We start from the raw sequence: 20,656 nt of genomic DNA, 5'->3' as shown, positions 1-20,656 counted from the left end.
CCTAATTCTCTTGCTATCACAGAATCATCTAGGTTGGAAGAGACCTCCAAAATCACCTAGTCCAACCTCTGGCCTAATACTAACAAGTCCTCCACTAAGCCACATCACTAAGCTCTACATCTGAACGTCTTTTAAATACCTCCAGGGATGGTGACTCAACCGCTTCCCTGGGCAGCCCATTCCAATGCCTAACAACCCTTTCTATGCTGATCTAGTACAACAAAAACTACATCTACAACTACAAGCTTAGATTATACAGGCTGGCAAAAATTCTGAACAAGTTATAAACTAAGGTATAAAAGATAGGTATAAAAAATCTGGACAAGATCAGTGTAGAGAAACAGGGGAAAGGACCCACTGGAAACCCTTGAAGAAACTTTTTTTGTTTTAATAAAAAGCAGCAGAGTAGACTATATGACCCTTGTTAGAACAATAAAAATGACCATATAACTCATTAAAACTTCTTCCAAGGAGGTTTGAAAGATTTGACAATATCTTTAATGTACGAATATCTTTAAAACTTTACTCCATGCTGAAAAACAAAGTTAAACATCCTCAGTGGTTACGTATTACAGAGTATCAAGTCCAAAAATGAAAAAGGTTTGGTTAACAATGAACATTGTAGTTTTATCAAGTGATAAACAATCTTAAGAAATATGAGAAGAGAATTTAAATTACAGTTCAAAATACAATACTGAATAGGATTAACATTGAACTTGGATATCTTTTATACGTAATTGCTTCAGACTATATGGAATCCACAATAGGAATGAAACGAAACAAGCTGAGCATAATAAGTGGCCTCTGAGACAAAAATATTTATTCACTGGGGAAAAAAACATGCAGACAAGAATACTTCAGAAGGAAAGAGCCTCAAGATGGTACACCATAATATTTATAAGAGTTCAAGAACTAGCATAGCAGTAACTTCCTTACATTAATTTACTACTTCACAAATGTAAGGAGCACACATCTTTGTAATTATTTCAGACAGCAGAGCATGTGCAAAGCTGAAGCTTCAACCTACACGCTTATACACTGATAGGCAAACAGATGCCCTTATTCCTTCTATCTGCTTATATCCTACAAAAAGGTGTTGCTCCCCTTGATCTTACCTCCTCCTTCAGACAGCCCCCCTAATCTTCTACCAGGCGCTGGTATCACACTGGCAGTCAGGAAAACCATGAGCACTTGCCTCAATCTTCAAGCCACTTCTACTTACATTTCTTCCTCAAAGCTTTTCTTTATTTCAGTGAGTATTTAAAGATCATTTAACAGAAATAATCAATAACAGGTGTTTTTTGTTTCTTTTTTTTTTTTAAACTATGCCTTTATCCAAATAGATGAATGATATTATTTGAAATAACAACAAGCACTGTTACTTCCATTATGGCTTTGGAGACAATAATACATAAGAAGTAAAAGTGGTTAAAGTAATCCCCTAACACTTAAAAGACATTTACCCATGGGGCAAATGAAAATTTGGGCAGTGGATGAGCTGTGTATTCAGTATAATCTATTTTTATTGCATACTAAAAAACCTTACACATTAGTATTCTCAAAAAAGATTTGGCCCATAAACACCTAAACATGGTGTTAATGAATAAAATAAATATAATGATTCACATGTGATTTTATAACCCATCATCATCACTATACCTAAGTATGTACCAGTCCACTGACTTTATTAAATGCAAGATTCTGGCCTGACACCTACTGTTGTATTGGCACAGAGAAATCACAGAGAAGCAGTAGATGAGGTGAATAAAAATAGATCTGAACTCCTACTGCAGGACCAACCACCACCATAAACAACCCCAGGTAAACCCCTCCGATGTGCTGCAGAAGAGGGAATGCCTGAAAATACACAGGATGACTTGGGGATGCAGAATTAGCTTACAGTGCTGCTCTTAGACATTAGACAAGATGACAACTTAGGCAAGATTCATGGGGAAAGAGGCAACATCTTTTACTACACCATCCAGTATCATTGGAAAAAGCAGGTAAGATTTTAGGGAAGCCTTGGACAACTTGAAACATTACCTTTTGTCCCAGTTGTATCAGCAGAATTTATTCAAAGGCAGATCACAATTTTAGTCCCTACAGTGGCAATTTGGGCAAACAAGTTTTAGGCCACTGGTGATCCTTATCCTCTTTTTTCCCCACACCATACATACTGTGATGATCCTAAGTCTTTCCTGATTAAAAGGCCCAACATGAGCAAAGATTTCAAAATTATATTACTTCGGTACCTTTTTCTCATGTCAAATAACGTAAATTAGTTAAAAGAAAGTGATTTATATTATCATTGCTTCTTTACTAACTATGAACATGTTATTTTCCATTGCTTGCATAATATTTATCAATGGTTTAAGTGCTACTAAGGCACAAAGCCAAACATTCTACAATGCAGTTCACACTCTTGTCATGTGTTGTTTCTGTATACGTTAGCTTTTCAGAAAATGTATATTGTTAACCAAATGTTGATTCTTGCACATCTCAAGTCATGACAGCATTCTAGCACCATTCAGTGCTCAGAACTAATGAACTCACACTAGAGTCTTATAAAGTTACAAGCAATCAATTCTGTTGTTCAGTTACAGCTGCAAATTCTTAACAGCCCAAGAGCACTATATTTTGCCTATTTCATTGTTTAAATTGTTATTTTTTAAGCTCATCACATACCTTTTTCTAAGAAAAATATAGTACTGACTATTGCTACTTCCTCATCCTTACCTTCTCATATCCTCCTTTATGTGCAGATTGATCAGTTCTTTAGGAACATGGAAAGAGAGAGTGGTCTCAGCCATCTGTTCCCGGATCCTCATCCACTTGTTGTCAGAAGTAGGGAATCTATATAACTTACAGATCGGATTCTTTAACACTACAAAGAAGAAAAATTATATCATTGCTTTCCTGTGGTTATATGACTGAAAAATTTTGACAACAAACTTAATCTAAAAACAATATGCTATTTCCCCCTCCAGCTTGTACAATTATTTTTAAAACCATTAAAATTCTGTTATGTACATCAATATTTTATTTATTATAGCAGCATGAGGAGGACATATTGCTAGTACAATAAGTAATTCATATTTTGCTGTAGCAGGTATTCTGTGAATTTAGCATTTCAGTGTAGTAAGAACATAAATTATGCTCTTTATTCTTATACTTACAGTGCAATTAGGGAAAATGGAATGCAAAAAGTAAACAATGAACTTGCATACAGTCAATACTACCACATGCCATCTGCTAGAATCACTCACATTAGTAATAAATTGCACTGGACAAGTGAAGCATGCCTCACAGTTTAGCTGTATCTGACGCATCTTCTCCATGACATGCACATATAGAAATCATTAACACAAATAGATGTTGTGCATCTACTTCAATGGAAACTCAATCAGCGACAGGGTCAAGAAAATGGTACTTGATAAAAACAAAGATAACAATCCTGTAAACATGTTACACACTGTTCCCAGAACACTACTGTAACTTGACATGGGAAAAAAAATATCAAGGTACTTAGTAACTTGGAAGGCTATCCTTAAAACCCACCACGGTTTCCACCTTAAAGCTCTTGCATGTTGGCTGTTTCCACTTTGACCTTACAATGATGCTCTGTAATAGAGATAGGAAATGTCTATTCCCTCGCTCCCACCCCGCCATTCTTAACTGATAGGGTAAAAAGCTAGGAAAGGAAAGTTTTGTTTGACTACTTCAATAAGCTTTGTGGGGGACCAATTTTTGTCATTAAATATACACATCTGCTGCTTCCTAACACAAAATGACTTTGGACAGACATCCAAATCCTCCAACAGTACTTTCCTACCAGACTTCTGGAAAAAAAAAAAAAAAAGAAAGCCTTAGACCAGGGTCCCATTGATCTGCCAGTGAACGGTCTATAACTCAAACAAATATATTTCCCATGTGCGCTGCGAGGAAACTGCTGCTGTCAAAGTGACAGCTACTAGTAGAAATTTCAGCTTCTTTTACAACTCACTGCCACCATTATTGCCTACACAGGCTGACTTAAATAGAACAAAAAACACAGGCCAAGTTATCAAAGATACACAAATGGTCTTTTATATCTAATCAAGCTCGCTTTTTTTTATAAACACAATTCATTAAGAAAGGAATGTTGCAAATATTCACATTTAAGAAATTGCTGATTTAATGTTTTCTATTCCTGCCATTGAGATCTCTTTAATCAGTCTTAGAGAAATTGGAAGCATTCAGTCTTTTTGCCTTTATGATTGATTTTACGTATAAAAGTCAGAACTTATTTTTTTTTAAATAAACATAATAGAGGATTGATGGCAATGGCCTATAAACAACAGCAGTTTTTGTTCATCACTAGCACCTGAAATACCTCAATGCCCAAGTGTCATTGCACACATTTTACAGCTTGAGAATCCCCACTACAAAAAAAAAAAATTCAAAAATTCTCCAAGCCCTGTAACCTCAACTTCCATCCAGTGTCTGGGCTCTGCTATATTACTTCATTAAAATATGCTGTAATGTTTTCCTATGCTCCTTGTCTTCTGCTGAGATTCTTTCTTGGAAAGTCAGTTTTCCAATAATGTTGACAGCCTCTACCAATCCATACAGCAGATATATGGCACCCATCATTAACAGGACATGGAATGACAATCTTCAGATGTCAGAGGGAGCTCAATAAACTTGGTTAAATCAAGTCTGGCCTTAAACAAAAACCTTAAGCAGTTTTAGGATTTAGATTAGGTGTAGTACCACCTGTTTACTATGAAGCAGGCTAATAACTTTCACCAGGAGTTTTCAACTGATGATGACCAAGACACAAATATAAAAAGGTGTAGAAGAGAGAAGAGCATTTTACTTTCCAAGAAGTTTTTAAAGAAAGTTTTTCCAAGAATAACGTTTGAATTTGTACTCATAATCTATTACATTCAAAAAATTCGCCTTTGTCTGTGAGAACCTAATGCATATGCACAGAATGATTAGTTGATCAGCGTATGTACATATCAGAGCTCCACAATCTCTTTCCTCCCATCATTACCAGCAATAAAAACTACCATCAACGAAAAAAACAAAACAAACAAAATAAACAGAAAAGTAAAGCTACTGCAGCATGATATCAAGGAGACTAGGTATCACTTCAGAAACATGGATCCAAAGTTGTTGCTTCTACCATTGTTAGAATTATTAAGCTATTTGTTGGGTACTATCTGAAGGTAATACCTCTGATGCTGAACTTTCAGAGTGGAATAATCTCAAGTGTTTCTAGTTCTTTAAAAAAAAATAAAAACAGATTTTTAGAATGGCCAAAACATCTATCTTCCCATGGGTTTATGACGAAAAATTCCTTTACAAACTCAAAAAAAAAAAAAAAAAGCCTTGGAATTTTGTTTTTATAAGGAAATCAATTAATTCTAATTTGCACTGTTGCTAGAGTTCAAGGTTGTCAAAATGAGCTGCACAATACTGTGTTTTTCTTATAAACAGAGCTACTAAAGTCATGTGATTCCACAGAAGTCTCAGATACATTTTTCTTTCTAATCACACCAAGTTGTCAAAAAAAAGAAATCCAGAAGGCATGTAAAAGCACCTGAATGGTAAAGATGGCAAGACTAGATTTAGCTTTTATAAACAGTAGTTATTAAAAAGAAAGTTTCATAAACGTAATCCTTCCAGTATTTAGACAGTGATCATGAAAGGTACTGAAAAAAGCAATTCCAGATAAACTCCTGTGGTTAGAAAGAGAAAGATTTATTTTAAAAACATTTCTTTATAGCGTGAAGCCTAGAAGCCAATGTCATATATTTAACCATCTGTATTTTTGGACATTCTCATTTTTAAATTTAAAGACCTCTGTGCTTTTTATTCCATGCAATATACTTCACACTGCTTCCCCTACAAGTAAAATAAAAAAATTAATAAAAAATTCAATACTCTGTTTTCATTTTTGTTCCCTGTTCAACATAGATCAAAGCATACCGCTGCCACACACTAATTCACTAACAGTGTTTCTATTTATATTTTCCTTTTTTGGACAGATGTTTTATGCTAGGATAGGATAATTTCAACATCCTAAATTTTTGCTTAATTGCTATTACTTTTATTCTCTTTTTCATTGCAAAGGCCAATACATTTTCTTGCAAACAATTGGCAAACACTCCTGTGTTAGAAACAAACAACTGAATTTTGTGACACAAATTCAATCTCTTGGGGTATAAACAGAATACTAATAGGTGTTTGTGAAATATATTCATTCCCTCCTCACTCAATAAGTGCCTTGTAACTCACTTGAGGGCTCTGAGTTCTATATATTAAGATTTAAGTTTCAGAAGAATGCCAGCATGCACCTATGCCTACAGGCTTTAAGAACCACACAGGTTTTTTTCTTTTTTTTCTTTTTTCTTCTCAATTTCATAGGTTTGAAGGCCTGATAAACAACATGAAGCAGAGTGAAACAGGAATGTTTACAACAGCATACACGTGTACTAAACACCTATGTTTGTGGAATATATGCTGTACTGTAGATAGCTCTGTATGTACACAGCAGGGAAAGTAGTACAGGCAATAGATAATACAGGCCGGCTGATAACCTCAACTTCTATCATATTACTGCTGTTCTTCTTTTTCCTTCAATCCTTGTTCTTGATTGCCTCCAATTTTGCCACACTGAAATTTGTCTAGCTTAAACTGATTATTTTTGGAAATTGTCAGTTAAAATGGTCCAGCTGCCTTGAAAATGAGGCTAAAAAACATAGGATGGTCTATGATGTTCAAGCTATGAAATCTATAATGGAAAGTTCCGTGCTTTATAAACTTGAATCCTGATGGTAAATCTTTTACAGAGATGTATGTTTTTCACAGAATCATTTAGGTTGGAAAAGACCTCTAAGATCATCTAGTCCAACTTTTCAAGTCCAACCTTTTTACCCCATCTACGGCATTCCTCCCAGATCTGACAATGATGTGAAGTGTAAAGCTTTAGGAAAGAATGTAAAAATTCAAAACAGATTGACTTGAACTTAACATCTTATACTTGCACCAATTGTCTACCTCTATTGAAAATGCTTGCCTCCTTCCTAGTTTCTAATGCTAGCAAGACTGTGGATGTCTTATTCTTACAGGGTGGACGAATACCTTTTTGGGCAGAGCTAATGTGTGGTACAACATGCATGAGGGCAGCACTGCTACCCATATGAGAAAACTGATCTCCAGGCAACGCAGACAGCTTTAATCTACATGAATCCCAGTCACGGAGACATGCTGGGGAAGAAGTCTGACTGGTTGGGACAAGAGGCTGTGAGTAAAAAAGGAAAGCAAAAGTCTCCTAAGAAAAGAAATTGGGAGTTCACTAAGAACAAGGAGAAAAGAATGGGACTGACAAAACCTGTTACTGGTGCCAGGTGTCTATAGGGAAGTGCAGGCAACGCTGGGGTGAGAAGGGGAAGTCACAAGTACAGGAAGCAAAGTGAAGAATAAGTACTTATTAGAACAAACTTCCTGCATCTGAAAGCTATTTCCAATATACTGTATACTGTCATTTCTCATATGTGCATCTGCAATTCTGCTCTATCTGCAATTCTGCTGTTTCCCCTCACCTCTTTTTTAAAAAGAAAACCAAACCAACCAAAACCAACAAAAAACACTTTTGCATGTTTGACTTTGTAAACCCTGGCAATGCTGGGTGAGTTGGGGGTTTGCATTTGGATACAAGACCAACAAACAAAGATGTGTTAAGTGCTGTCAATGTACGCTGTAGAATCGCATGCAAACACTCATGACAGTGACCTAAACTTGATTATTCCTAAAGCTGACATCTATGGTGTAAGTTCCAACAACCTAACACAACTCACTCCCCAAACTACATCATTTCCCCACCAAAAATAAATTAAAAAAATTAAACCCGGCCAATGGCAAATTAAAGGAATTCAGTTGCAATCAGTGACATTTTCTCTGAATAGAAAGTTCTTTGAGACCCACTTAGCTGGATGACATACAGAGTCAGAATCAAAGAGCTGTACTGATTTGACCAAATGAAGCAACTGGCTCTGTATCTCATCTTCAAGAGCCATAAATAGATACCTAAAGATATAAGACATTGTTCCTGTCTCTAGCTATTTTCAGTTAAGGAATCTCCAGAATGAGATGTAGTTCAATCAACTAAAAGCTTCTACACACACATTTCTAGTCTCTCATTGAAGCAGTAAAAAGAAATGGCCATTCTGAAAAAGGAGTTTTTTCCCTAGTTCTGATCTAGTCTCAACAAATCACAGGAAAATACAGCTTTTACACATGCATAAGAAAACTAATTCTGTAAGTTTCTAGTGCTTCCTTCAGACTGCAAATCTTGACTACTAAGCCTCCAGTCCTACCAATGAAGTAATATGAAAAAGTTTCAATAAGGTTTTAAAAGGTTTTAAAACTTCAGTAACATTTCTCTTCAACTGCATGCTGCAAACACACAGAATACTTGACAGCGCAGTGGTTTCTGATGACCCATATAACTTATCTGCGACATTCTTACTGTAGAGCAATGGAGATTCATAAACTTGGGCTAATAAAACTTTTACAGTGCAGCATATCAGCATGTAATATTTCTCAGTATATTGAAAGAGAAATTGTTCTAGTTCAGCACTGTACACTCAAGCCCAGAGCTGACCTAGAATTGAGAATGACTTGCCAACAACTTCCTTAGTTTTAGGACATACAGCTTTCAGATCGAACTGAAATTGCCATGGCATCAACTATGAGAAAGATTAATTCTCCTGGGTATTCAATTGCAAATAGCACATAATTATTTTAACAGGACATCATGCAATGACATGACAAACTTATGAGGTTAATTCCATAGCCACTGAAGTCACAGTCTTGAAAAATTACTGATTTGTAAAGATGCTGGAGTGGGATATTTCAGTAGCATTTCAGAAAGCATAATTGACATACTGAAAAAAAAAAGTTTTCTTCACATTTCTTAACAAAATGATACTGTCAAGAATGTATAAAATATTAAAATTAAGTATCTCTACATGATTTGAAGAGCTTCTTAAGAGCTCTGCTACAATTTTTTGCAACTTCTTCAGGACCTGATAGAGCATTCCAACAGCCATCTCTAATGGAAGTTAGAATACTTACCTGCATTTAAAGAAGGCAAGTTGTCTTTGCCACTTAGGCCTTCAGGCGTTGTACACTCACGAACCAATGCACACTACAAGTGAAACACAACCACATACGTAACACATTCTGGCATAACAAGGAAATTTAAAGCAGTTCATAAAAGGCAGACTAAAAAACAACACTAATAATTTCCTAGCCTTGCCAGTAATTGTCATTTACATTTTTATTTTTACATTTGTGTTCCAATATATTGTACCAGCATCAGAACTACTGCAGAGAAAGTGAGAAAATATGATCAGCTATTACATAACAAAATAAAAACGTTTCCTACAAGAACAATGGCAGAGGCTACAATAATTTTTGACTTGTTCCATGGTTTCAGAGGGATTTCTTTCAACAAGACATTTTTCACATGCACAGTGCCAGAAAGCACTCCATGAATTTTTAAACAAGGGAAAAGTAGGAACCAGAAGAAAACTTTAAAATGTGGTTGTGGTTTACAATTAAAGTCCTCTGTTATACAAGTGAATTAGAAGAAGATTCCTTTGATTAGGTTAGTGTATAAAGTAAAAGTAGTTAAAGTTTTTGGAGAAATCAACTGGTATGAAGACATGTTAAATATACTACGATGAATATTTTGTGTTCCTCCCCCAGTAAGAAAAAAAAGTTTATGAAGGTGATAGGAAAATCAGGTAGCAGGACTCTTTCTAGATGTTCTGCTGCAGAGCTTGAAGCAAAGAGAAGACATGATGTGCTCCCTACCAGCTGACATCTCAAGTAGAACTGACTTATCAGCTCACTCCTCCCTGAGCAATCCCTTTGGCGTAGTGCGTCTAATGGGTTCACAAACCTAATACAGAACTTATCTCTTTGAAGTAATACAGCAACTCTACCTTCTCACAATTGCTTCTTGGGAATATACCCATAGATTGCATCCTCACTATGAACATGCAAACTAGGGCTCCATGATGCAACACCATGACAACTAATTCCTAAAAATTGAATCCTTTAAAGACTACAATAAATACAGCTGTCACAAGGTTACTCTTTCATGCAAGTATTAGAACCCCTTAGAAAGGTGCTATTAAAAGCATTAGAAAGGTGTTATTAAAAGCCTTCTGGCTACCCCAGAACAGATACAGACCATTAATAACATCTGAAATTACTGTGTGAAGTCTCATTCCACATTTTGAAATAGAAGAAAAATTAAAGAGAAGGCTAGAAAAAGTTAGTCTTGCATATCTTACAGAAGCTGTACAGTACAAAACCAGAAAGATTTCACAGTGTTTTCTGGCTGCTTTGGAATTGGTCCCCCTAGTCCATGGCTTTAAAAAGGCTTTGGGACCCCTTTGCCAAGGATGGTTACAAATAAAATAAAGTGTAAAATATATCCTTAGAGTTTGGCCCAAAAGCAGACTGTTTTGGCTGAGCAGCAAAGATATTCAGAACAATGCCCTTCTCTTCAAATATACATTATTTATAAGATACTATTTTTTGTTACCTCAAAAAAGAAAAAAAATGAGTATTTAACTTTGCATTTCCTACAGCGTTATCTGAACTTAGTTGATTTTTTTCTCCTCCATCAAGAGCAGAATAAGGGAAGCATCTGAAGTACATCATACTATTAGTGTCGCAAAAATTCTGTCAGTGAAAATGAGACTGCAGAGACAGCTATCAAGTGGCACCAGCTGTATTTCAGTTGTCATCATACTAGGGCCTCAGTAAAAGACCTTATTAACCACAAACCATTCAAACCCCAATTACATCATTCAGAGTGGTCATTTCTGAATCTTTCCCCAGCCCGAGCCTCTTGTCATCCATCTTTTCCACCCCTCCTTTGGTTCTCCCATTACTCCCAAATCCATTCCCACATATCTCCAAATCCCAGATATCATCCCCATCTCCACCACTTCTGGCTGCAAGGCCTGCCAATTGGAGAACATTTTTTCCCTTTCGAACACCGTCTGTCCCGCCTCTTACCCCTCACCACGAGTCCCCAACTCCAAATACCTACATACACCCGCTGCTCAACACTACCCTGTTCTAGCACTCTGAAGCACCATTGCTGCCACCCTCCACCCCTCTAGATTTTCCCCACCACTACGTACTCCCATAAAATGCAGCTGAACCTGCCCCTTCGCAAGGGGATTCACCTCTTCTTTGGCTCGCCTGTCTGCCATTCTTTCCAGGTTTTCAGTATTGTGGGCACAGGTTGCACTTAGAAATCCACATGAACAGGACTTCAAGGGCAGAAAACAGAGGAACTGTCCAAGGGAAAAAGAAATCAGATTTATGGTGTCTCTATGGACAGTTGTTGATCAGGAGTGATTAAATAGGGTCAACTGAGGTCAAAATCAATTCTTTTTTTTCTAAAAAAGGGGAGGGACTAGTAAACTGATAACAGAATATTACTGTCCACATTTTCATGAAAAAGTATTTTTACTTTATAGAGATTAAGTGTACACAAGACTTTATTCCAGAAATTTTTGAATAACCATTTAACCCAATGTGGTATGAGTAATTTCATCATCTGGTACCTCTAATCATTTTTAATTAATTCTGCACAATGAACTGAGTGGCTACCTTTTGATCCTGTGCATCTGTTGTGATGTGGCCCATTTCCCCATCTTCGAACTCTCCCATCTTCACAAGGTTGACTTCAATGGTACCAACTGTTTTCCCACCATCAGAAGTTCTGAAAAGAAATCCCATGACATTAGGTCATCTGCAGCATCTCATTCCTTCGACAAAAATATATTCAGTAAACATTTAGTTCCCTCTTCGTTCTGTATAGCTGCTGTTCTGTATTTAACTCATTATTTACATCCATAAAGCAAACGATAACAATAAGACTTATTATGTTTACTGCACATTGCTTAAAACAAGGGAAGTTTTCATCATAAAACTGAGGATTGGAAACTTAGAAATGGTGGCAGAAAATGCTCAGAAGAGGGACTAGGAAGCTGGCAAACAAGAAAAAACTTACTGATGGAAATACACGTCTAACATTACTCTTTCTGTAACTGCCACATTCTTGAGACAACTCTCACTGCAGGAAAATAAACCCCGCTTCCACACAGGTACCCTTACCGACCTTCAGAAAACAATCCTTGTGTCATGTCAGTAAAGGAAAGAAAAATCCCCCAACCGCTGTTCTCCACGCTTCACCCAGCAAAATGGTGAAACCCGCAGGTTGCAGCCCTGCTGCTGGCATAGCACAGCTGGGATGGGGCACCCGCTGCCCCTCAGCTTTGCCCTGCTGTTACGCACGGGCTGTCCTACAGCACATGTTCCTAACACCGCTCCAGGTGGCAGAGCCCTGTCTCTGGGCTGGGCTCCCACAGTTTTACATCAACTTTATTTTTGTGTGCTGTAATAAGGTCTAAATTAGGTCAGAGGAAGCCAGTTCTTTATGCTGATTAAAGTTAAGCACATACATCTGTCTTTCCAGGCATGGACACATTTATGATGCCAACTCAAACCTTGCTTTTTCTACACTAAAATCTCCAAGCATAGCTACTCCAAGCTTCAAATTTAAACATTTATATTTTGTTACAAGCCACTATACTTCAGTGTGTGACTGAGTAACATATACTCATCTTGCAACTACACAGCTTAAATATGTTCTTACATAAAAGCTTGAAAATTACACATAATTCTCCATACTTTACATGTGTCACTATTTCATTTGCTGTAAGCTAAATTCATTAGTGACAATAAAATGAAACAATTAAAAATGAACCAATTCCAGATAGCCCTGCAACCCAAGAAGCCTATGTTAATTAACAAAGTATACAGAAGAAAAATAATGAAGAAAGGTTCAATGTCCAAAGGGTGTTTATGAGCAAAGGTACATATTAATCCTGAAGTATATGAAATGCCATTTAAGTGTCATCTGAATTCAGAATGTTCCCCTGAATTACTACATAGAAGTTGCATTTCATTTTTTTCCTTCCTAGGTCTCAACCACCATGCAAACTGGGCTACCTCGGCAAATGGACTACAGCATTTCTAAGGAAAAAGAGAATACAAGAGATGTTAGCATATCATACATACTTTTAAATATCAGAGCAAATGCTTGGCTACAAGCCTGACAATTTTTCAGCAGCTTAATGTGCCCTGATCGAAGTGTCATGTGGATGATCTCATTGCCAGACTGCCTTAAATATGCAACAGCACTTGGCTGTTTCCTGAAAGGAAAAAGGTTGCATTCACTTGACCACCAGAAGTAAAATTTTGCCCTTCCATTTTTTAGGAATCATGATTTCTAAGGCTGAAGAGACCTGCAAGTCTGGCCTTGACCTAGATAAAACAGACCTGATTCAAAGTCACACCAGCATAAATTAAGAGTATAAGTGAATACTTAGCAAAAAGGTATTCAATTTGCAAATAAACTGATAAAAGCCAATGAGGTAAGTTGTTTGAGTTAAATAAAAATGGAAATGCCAGTCACACTTTCTCGGTCATCTCCTTTTCTTTAGAAAACTGAATATTCCCTCCTTGCCGTTACTAGAAGCATGCCCCCAGCATGGCAGTGAGCACTGCATTGTTTGCCTGCACAAACAGCATACAAAGGGAAGCTTTCTCCACACATATTGAAAGAAATCCAATGGATGTAATTTCACTTTATATCAATTTTTTTCAATTATTTTCTTCTCAAAATCACTCATGTTCCGTTCTAATACATCTGTAATATTACAATCTGAAACATTCAGCAACTACAAGAGCAGACAATGGAAAAGAATAAAACTGAACAGTGGGATTGTTGCATTTTAATTGTACTCCTTTCTTCATTTCTCTCAACTTTCCACATGGAAATACAAAATCACAATTAAAAAAAATCCACAAAGTTTTTTTGATGCTAGAGGCACACAAGTCAACAAAAAGCTCTATAAATGTCCAGGGAGAAGCCATCATTAGCTGTGTCACACACTGAATTTAAAATACCACTGGTGCATGAGTCTTCAAACAACAGGCATGTCACACATTTAAAACTTTCAAGCAACATCATAAGGTTAAAAATTTGCTTAAAAGAAAATTGAAAGTGAGAAACAGAACTGATGCAGTGGGAAAAATAAAAGAGCCCACTGACCACATTGAAATAAGATAGAAAATTGTATTATTTTACTTTGCACTAAAACAAACAGTATCAGACATTAGATACACACATTTCATGCCATTTGCTTGGACAGACAGGAAAAGACACACATACTCAAGCAGAGCATCAGGAAAATAATTAACTGGCTTTAGGATACTTCATAATTTATTAGGTTAGAAAAAGCTTATTTGCTGTTGTATAATAAAGCTGAGAAGTGCACTCTGCACTGACATGCTGCAGTGAAGACCGTCCCTACAGCAAAATGCTTATAGGCACAAGACAAGATTCAGCACAGACCCACAGGAGTTCAGTACTGCACAACAAGGATCACACCTTGACAAATCTGCATCACGACTTTACTAACATACACAGTGGGGATGGGGAACAGAACAGTAAGAATAAATACGTGTCAATGTCAAGAAGCCCATATTTGGCTGTAACTCTAGCTGGCTTCTGGAATTGGAAAATTCCCGATGATTTTTATTTCTTTTAAAGCAGCTTGGGACAACTGCCCCATGTTTGTCCACAGAGCGTCTGCATTCGGAATATTGTCAATAAAAACGGAGACAAGGTGGTAGAAAAGTGATTTCTAAACCAGACTGGGAATGCAACACCAGAGGATGCAGGCTTCAGCAGCAAAGCTGGCAATGTTTCAGTCTATCAGTAACCATTCGGTCCAACCTGCCTGCATCCCCCATTGCTCACTCCACATGCCACAGCTACAGTCCTGTGACAATCTACACCAGAGGCTCTGCAGTCCCATCTTCTCATGAACCTGGAGGAGGTGGTTCTGAGTGAAACTGTAGGTTTTGAACTTCAAGAAATCCTTTCATCAGAGTTAAATGCAATGCTGCTATTCAGCTCACTGAGTCAAATCCAGACATTTGTGAAGTTGTCCTGAAATCAGCTCAGGTTTAAAGCTACAACTGCTTACTAACGCTTCTAATATTCAAGTTTATCATATGCATGGATTTGCTTACTATCCCAAGTCCTTAAGGACCTCCAGGTTAATATCAACTCCCTCAAATACAAGACAAAGAGCTACCCAGTACCATCCCGAACAACAAAAATGCATGCCCACTTTACTGATGATAAAAGGTTCATGTGGGCATCCAGAGAGGAATAAACTAACAAGCTAGCAGTGGAAAAGCAGGTGAGTTAGATGGACTGAGAACAGCAGTCGTTTGCCTCCAATGCAGTACTCATTGAGTCTCATTACTGTGTATTGAGCATGTAAATTTAGGCCTGCTAATTGGTTCCCATGGCTATACCTTTCTTCCCAAAAAATGGCTTAAGAACACAAAGAAAAAGAGAAGCAGACTGTGTATTTGCATAACACTGTTAATTATAGATGACAAAGTGACTGCCTGAAAAGCAAACAGCATGATTTTCAGTCTATCAGGCAACCCCATTCTCCAGTGCATAATAGACAACAAACGAAATTAGCACAAACTAACATACATACTGCCATAAAATCCATTTTCTCCACTGATGCAATATATTTTGCAATACGTAAGCACAAAATTGCTGTTCTTGTATAGAAATGTTGCTGCTTTTGTTTATTCTGCAAAACCACAGTAAAGCCTATCTCAACCAATATTGATTTAAACAAGTCCACTGGTAAAAAACATTTTGTAAAATGCTGAGATAAATAAAGTTTTGTGATGTTCAATCCGTTCTCCATTTTCATGATTTCAGTGAAATGTTGATTAAGCTTCATGTCAAAACAAGTTTCCCCTCAACTCTCTGGGAGATTTGCCTGGCTTATAAAAGCCAAGTTGTTGTTCATCTGCTTCCTGGGGTGGATTTCGTGACACAAAGCAGCCAAGAAACAGTTTCAGGAAGGAGACCAGGTAGGACTAGTTGTAGACAGACTCATACCGAATTTTAATAGAGAAAAGTAGCTAAATATATAGCATTCTATAGTAATTATTTCCGAACAAAGTTACATGTACTTAAACAACTGCAAAAATGACAGCGCTGCTTTCAAATCTTATTTAGTTAATCCAACATAGTGAATATAACTCCTCTTCAAGTGTAGTTACATGTCTGCTGGCCCACTGAACTACAGGATATTTGAGGGGCAGTGTTATGAGGAGGAGGAAAAGCTGGGGGGACTTGGTTTTTATTTTTAAATGGTGTGTCAGGATTATTTTTTTTCCCACCTTTTCAGAAAACAGATAGCTTAACTCCTTTATTGTAAAGAAATAGGTTTAGTCCTGCTCAAGATTAACAAAAATACAACAGCTAAAATAAAGCAGATTGAAAGAAATAGACATTGTCCAAGAGGTCACAGCAACACAGAACAAATAAATAAATAAACATTTTGATTGCCTGACAAACACAATTACAACCAAAAAAAAGAGTTCTGGACAAACAACAAAGCACAAGACACTTCTACACATCTGCTGGATCAATACTTTCATTAATTTAACAGAAATCCCAGAAGCCTGGATGCTGTTCCTGTCAGGAGACAAGTCAGAAAAGTGGCCGGTGGTGGGATGGAGAACAAGAGAACAAGAAGATACTGCCCCTTGTTTTATTCATTTCAACTTGCACACCACTGAAAGGTTTGGAACTTTTGAAAGCTACCATGGCATAGACAGAAAAGAACCTTCAAAAAAGCACAGTCAGTCATATGCGTAAGGAAAGGGTAGAGAATACAGGACTGACAGACATCCATGGCCACATTCACTCAGATAATTTGTGTAACTGATGCACCCCATCCTAGTTCTTGGTTTTGTATAGTTGAAATCATTGCTATAAAGCTCTGCTTACAGGATGGAAAGGATTACCCCAACTTCACAGTGAGGTGGCCTACTTCTCCTTTCACACTGCCTAGTACGAGGAACATCTCAGACAGATGGACCTTAATTTCACAGAACATAAAAGAACACTATCATCTTTTGCCAAGCTTGCTACTTCTTACATATTAATTTACTGGAAATCATACCAAATTCACCTGAGCTAAAATTGACCTTGCTGGAAGCAGGACAAACTACCACCACGTGGGAAGTAGCTCATGGATGTACTAATTGCTAGTCCTATACAAAAGGCCATACACCCTAGCCAAACAGCACAAAACAACCTACACCACACGCACCACCACACAATTACGTTGTATATAGAAATAAATATATAACATATACTGTGTATATAAATATTCTATATGATTCTATGATATCCTATATAGAATTATAGATCTATGCCAGCCTTCCACAAAAAGCCTCCACAAAATAACTACCAAAATACAAGAATATTCCTTTAAAAACACTTCTATACTATACCTCAGAAAGACAAATGGAAGACAATAAATGAATAAAAACAAATGCATGACACAATAAATGGATAAAACCAGTGAAAATATAACCAGCTTCTCTAATTAGACCAATATCTACAGGATACAGTTATTTCCAGATCCTTAAATCTCTATTTCAAGTCTAACAAAGTAGCAACAAAGTAGCACAGGCACTCCCTGGCAAACTCCCATCCAAAGTATATCAACAAAAAATAAATAAAATTGCATTCTCTGACAAGGCCCTCTGTATATCTCCCATCCTGCTAATAGATACTAATACAAGAGAACAATGGGAGAAAAACAAGTTTTGATTACTAAACTGCTCTGGATAAAATGCCATTGAAGAGAGGCAGATGATTTGCATATTTTGTGCTGTTGAATAGTCATAACCAGGAAACAATCCAACATTTAAAAGGTTAGGAACATTTTTCTTAACATAAATAAATAAATTAAACCAACTGAAGACTATCACATAATGTATCCACAAATTAATTAGAGTTGTTATAACATTTGTCTTTTAGTATTAGCTGCACAAAGTGGACAAACAAGACAAAAAATATTAATTAAAAGCAAACCTGAAAAGGCTCAGAGGTTCAACTGAAACTAAGCTGGCAAGCTGTCATTTATTGTTCATCAGTTACCTCAACTTTTGGTTTACATATTAGATGGGTAGGATATAAAATACTCTCAGCTTCCTGAAACTTTACATTCTTTTGATTTTATATTTGACTACATAGTCACTTATTATGGCACCTGTCCAAGGCATTCTTTCATATCAAGGTTTCAATATACCAATTACAGAGATAAGCAAATTTGTGTCCCCCTCCCCCCCCCCCCCCCCCAAACTTGAGAATTTGAAATTCTCTAAGAATAGACTCTTACAACATGAACTTGGTATTTATCTACCCAAACATTTCCATAGAGAGTAGTCAGTTCATATTTTATCTGATCCTGTTTTCTACATTAGAAAACAAAGTTATCCTCTTGGTAAGCATGGCATTTTCTGTGTTTGGGTGAAACTAAAATAAAGGCATTTTGTTAACTTTGCCTCTAAGCTATATACATGTATGTGATTACTACTGTTATAGTAGAAGAACCGCCATAGCAGTTTGAAGGCTGTTATGGTAATGAAACCAAAATATTTCAAAAGGTTTCCCTTCAAAAAAACGTAGTGTCCTTGAGATAATGGAAGTACATCACCATCACCGTACAGGTCATAATTTATACTTCCAGCCAAATCAAGGCTTGCTTCATGTTCAATTCGCGCATGTAGGATGAAGAACTCTTTTTTTTTTTTTTTTTAACAATACCCATGTGTGTTATCCCAGGCAGAACATACACCAAAAGATGCCAGATCATCATCTACCACATGTTGCAGTATTCCTAGTCACAACTTCTCACCCTGAAAATTTTGCTCATGTAGAAACACTGAGTTTGGGCACTAGCTCTGCGAGTTTTAGCTCTGCCATGCCTAGTAATCCCAAATAAACCTCCAGCAGGTTTGCAAAAATCAGCTCAACATCATCTCTGCATTTTACACAGTCCATTGAATTCATTAGTAAAAATCACAACCTAAAAGTTTTCCTCTAACCTTAAAAGGGTTTTGATTTATATCTTGATTTATCTTATAGCCATAAATCAGTATCAGAGGTGAACTCTTCAGTGCAGAGCTTTAATAAATACTTGTTCAGCACAAAACTAGGTTTCAAACACTGTACCTGACTCTCCTACAGATCTGTGCCCTGTGCCACTGAACAGAGTTGTACACCAACCCCCATTCACATTTGAGTTGGGCTGCACATAATGATGAGGTTAGGAGACAGCACTGATTTCACAAGAGAAGTCTTAACTCGTTATGTCCACTATCTTTAAATATGCTTAGAAGCCAAACCAGCCAACTGTACAATGTTAATTCTTTAACACACATGAAACTGAGAACCTTACACTCCTTTCTAATAGAGATATCGAAACAAACCCACTACTTCAAGTTCCCTGCGATTCTTCCATAAATTATACCACATAATTATTAACTTTCTCTAATCTGACACGCGGCAAGCTCCAGTTTAAATAACTGGTATTTCATTTTGACTTTGTGCATGGTAGAAACAGAAGCACTTTAAGCTGATATCTAATATACCTAAGGTAATATGGAGTTTCAAACACAGTCAAGCAGGAATCAACAAATGCCATGGATTATTAACTTGACGTGGTTTACTACAGATGAAAACACTTACCTGAGGGTAAGGGTCAGCTGTTGCTCCTTTGACTTCACCAAGTCTCCTACTCTAAAAGTTGTACAGCCCAGGAAGCTTCGCTACAAACCAAAACAGAAAGAAAAGACAAGATCTCTATTAATTTTTCAAGTTTTATTTGTTATTTTTTTGGCCGTGCACCTGGAAATCTTACTTGCTACCTAGAAAAAAATACTACATTCCAACATACTAGTTTGACACATTATCTGGTAGAAATTTGGTATGCATCTGTAACGCTATTATCAGTAAGTTGTTCAATACTGGTTTTATGGGCAGGAACCTCTCTCTTTTGTTACGACCTGTATGACAACCTTAAAAATAATAGGCTACAAAGTGTACAGCTGCAGTAAAGTTTTCATTCAGTACCAGCATTTGCATTTTGCATCTTCTTTCTCTATTCCTATATTTCAAATTTCTACATTACAAGGAATGATAAATTTTCAGTGTTTTACCAACGTCGCTCTTGCTATGTTTTTTTTTTTTTTTTTTTTTCCCCCCCACAAGGCACTACCATCTATATGTTCCAAATGCAGATGTAATTTGCTATGAAGCTACTTTTACACCAAGTTCAGGACAAGGTTATTAATAGAAACATTGTATTGCTGTAGTTTATAGCAGCATTTCTGTGTGCTTGTTTCCTTTATTTCCATTCTAAGGTAGACCCTATTCATTGCAGTATGAGTGTAGAGAAATGTGCTAATGCAATTAGAATTTCTAAAGGTAAGTTAAGCTACTACACTATGTCTATTCCTTGCATCAAAATCACCTTCACACACCCTCAAGAATATAGTGCAAGGAAGAAAACGAACTCATCTTTTGCTTTTATTACTTTTCATTCTCTGCTCATACTGCACTGTACATTGCTAAAATCTCATTTGGTCAGTTTGTCCAACGGTATTC

General features: G+C 36.8%; 1 protein-coding gene across 25 annotated transcripts in view; it reads right to left on the bottom strand.

Moving 5' to 3' along the window:
• Positions 1-20,656, bottom strand: part of INPP4B (inositol polyphosphate-4-phosphatase type II B) — a 361,482-nt gene that overhangs the window by 158,823 nt on the left and 182,003 nt on the right. For 20 of the 25 annotated variants that reach the window (XR_014583909.1, XM_083834868.1, XM_083834859.1 and 17 more), the window contains 5 exons: positions 19,739-19,818; positions 11,692-11,803; positions 11,217-11,372; positions 9,127-9,199; positions 2,737-2,884 (listed from right to left, as the gene is read on the bottom strand). Coding sequence is in view for 24 of the 25 variants with exons in the window: in XM_083834868.1 (XP_083690994.1) it covers positions 2,737-2,884; positions 9,127-9,199; positions 11,217-11,372; positions 11,692-11,803; positions 19,739-19,818 (569 nt within the window). In the remaining variant the exon portion in view is untranslated. The remainder of the gene's footprint in view (positions 1-2,736; positions 2,885-9,126; positions 9,200-11,216; positions 11,373-11,691; positions 11,804-19,738; positions 19,819-20,656) is intronic. The other 5 variants (XM_083834871.1, XM_083834875.1, XM_083834866.1 and 2 more) reach the window with 2 other exon arrangements.

The sequence above is a fragment of the Anser anser genome (assembly GCF_964211835.1).
Source record: "Anser anser genome assembly, chromosome: 4".
Classification (NCBI taxonomy): Eukaryota; Metazoa; Chordata; class Aves; order Anseriformes; family Anatidae; genus Anser; species Anser anser.
The sequence above is the reverse complement of the archived record's forward strand: the minus strand, read 5'-3'. Positions and strand labels throughout refer to the sequence as shown.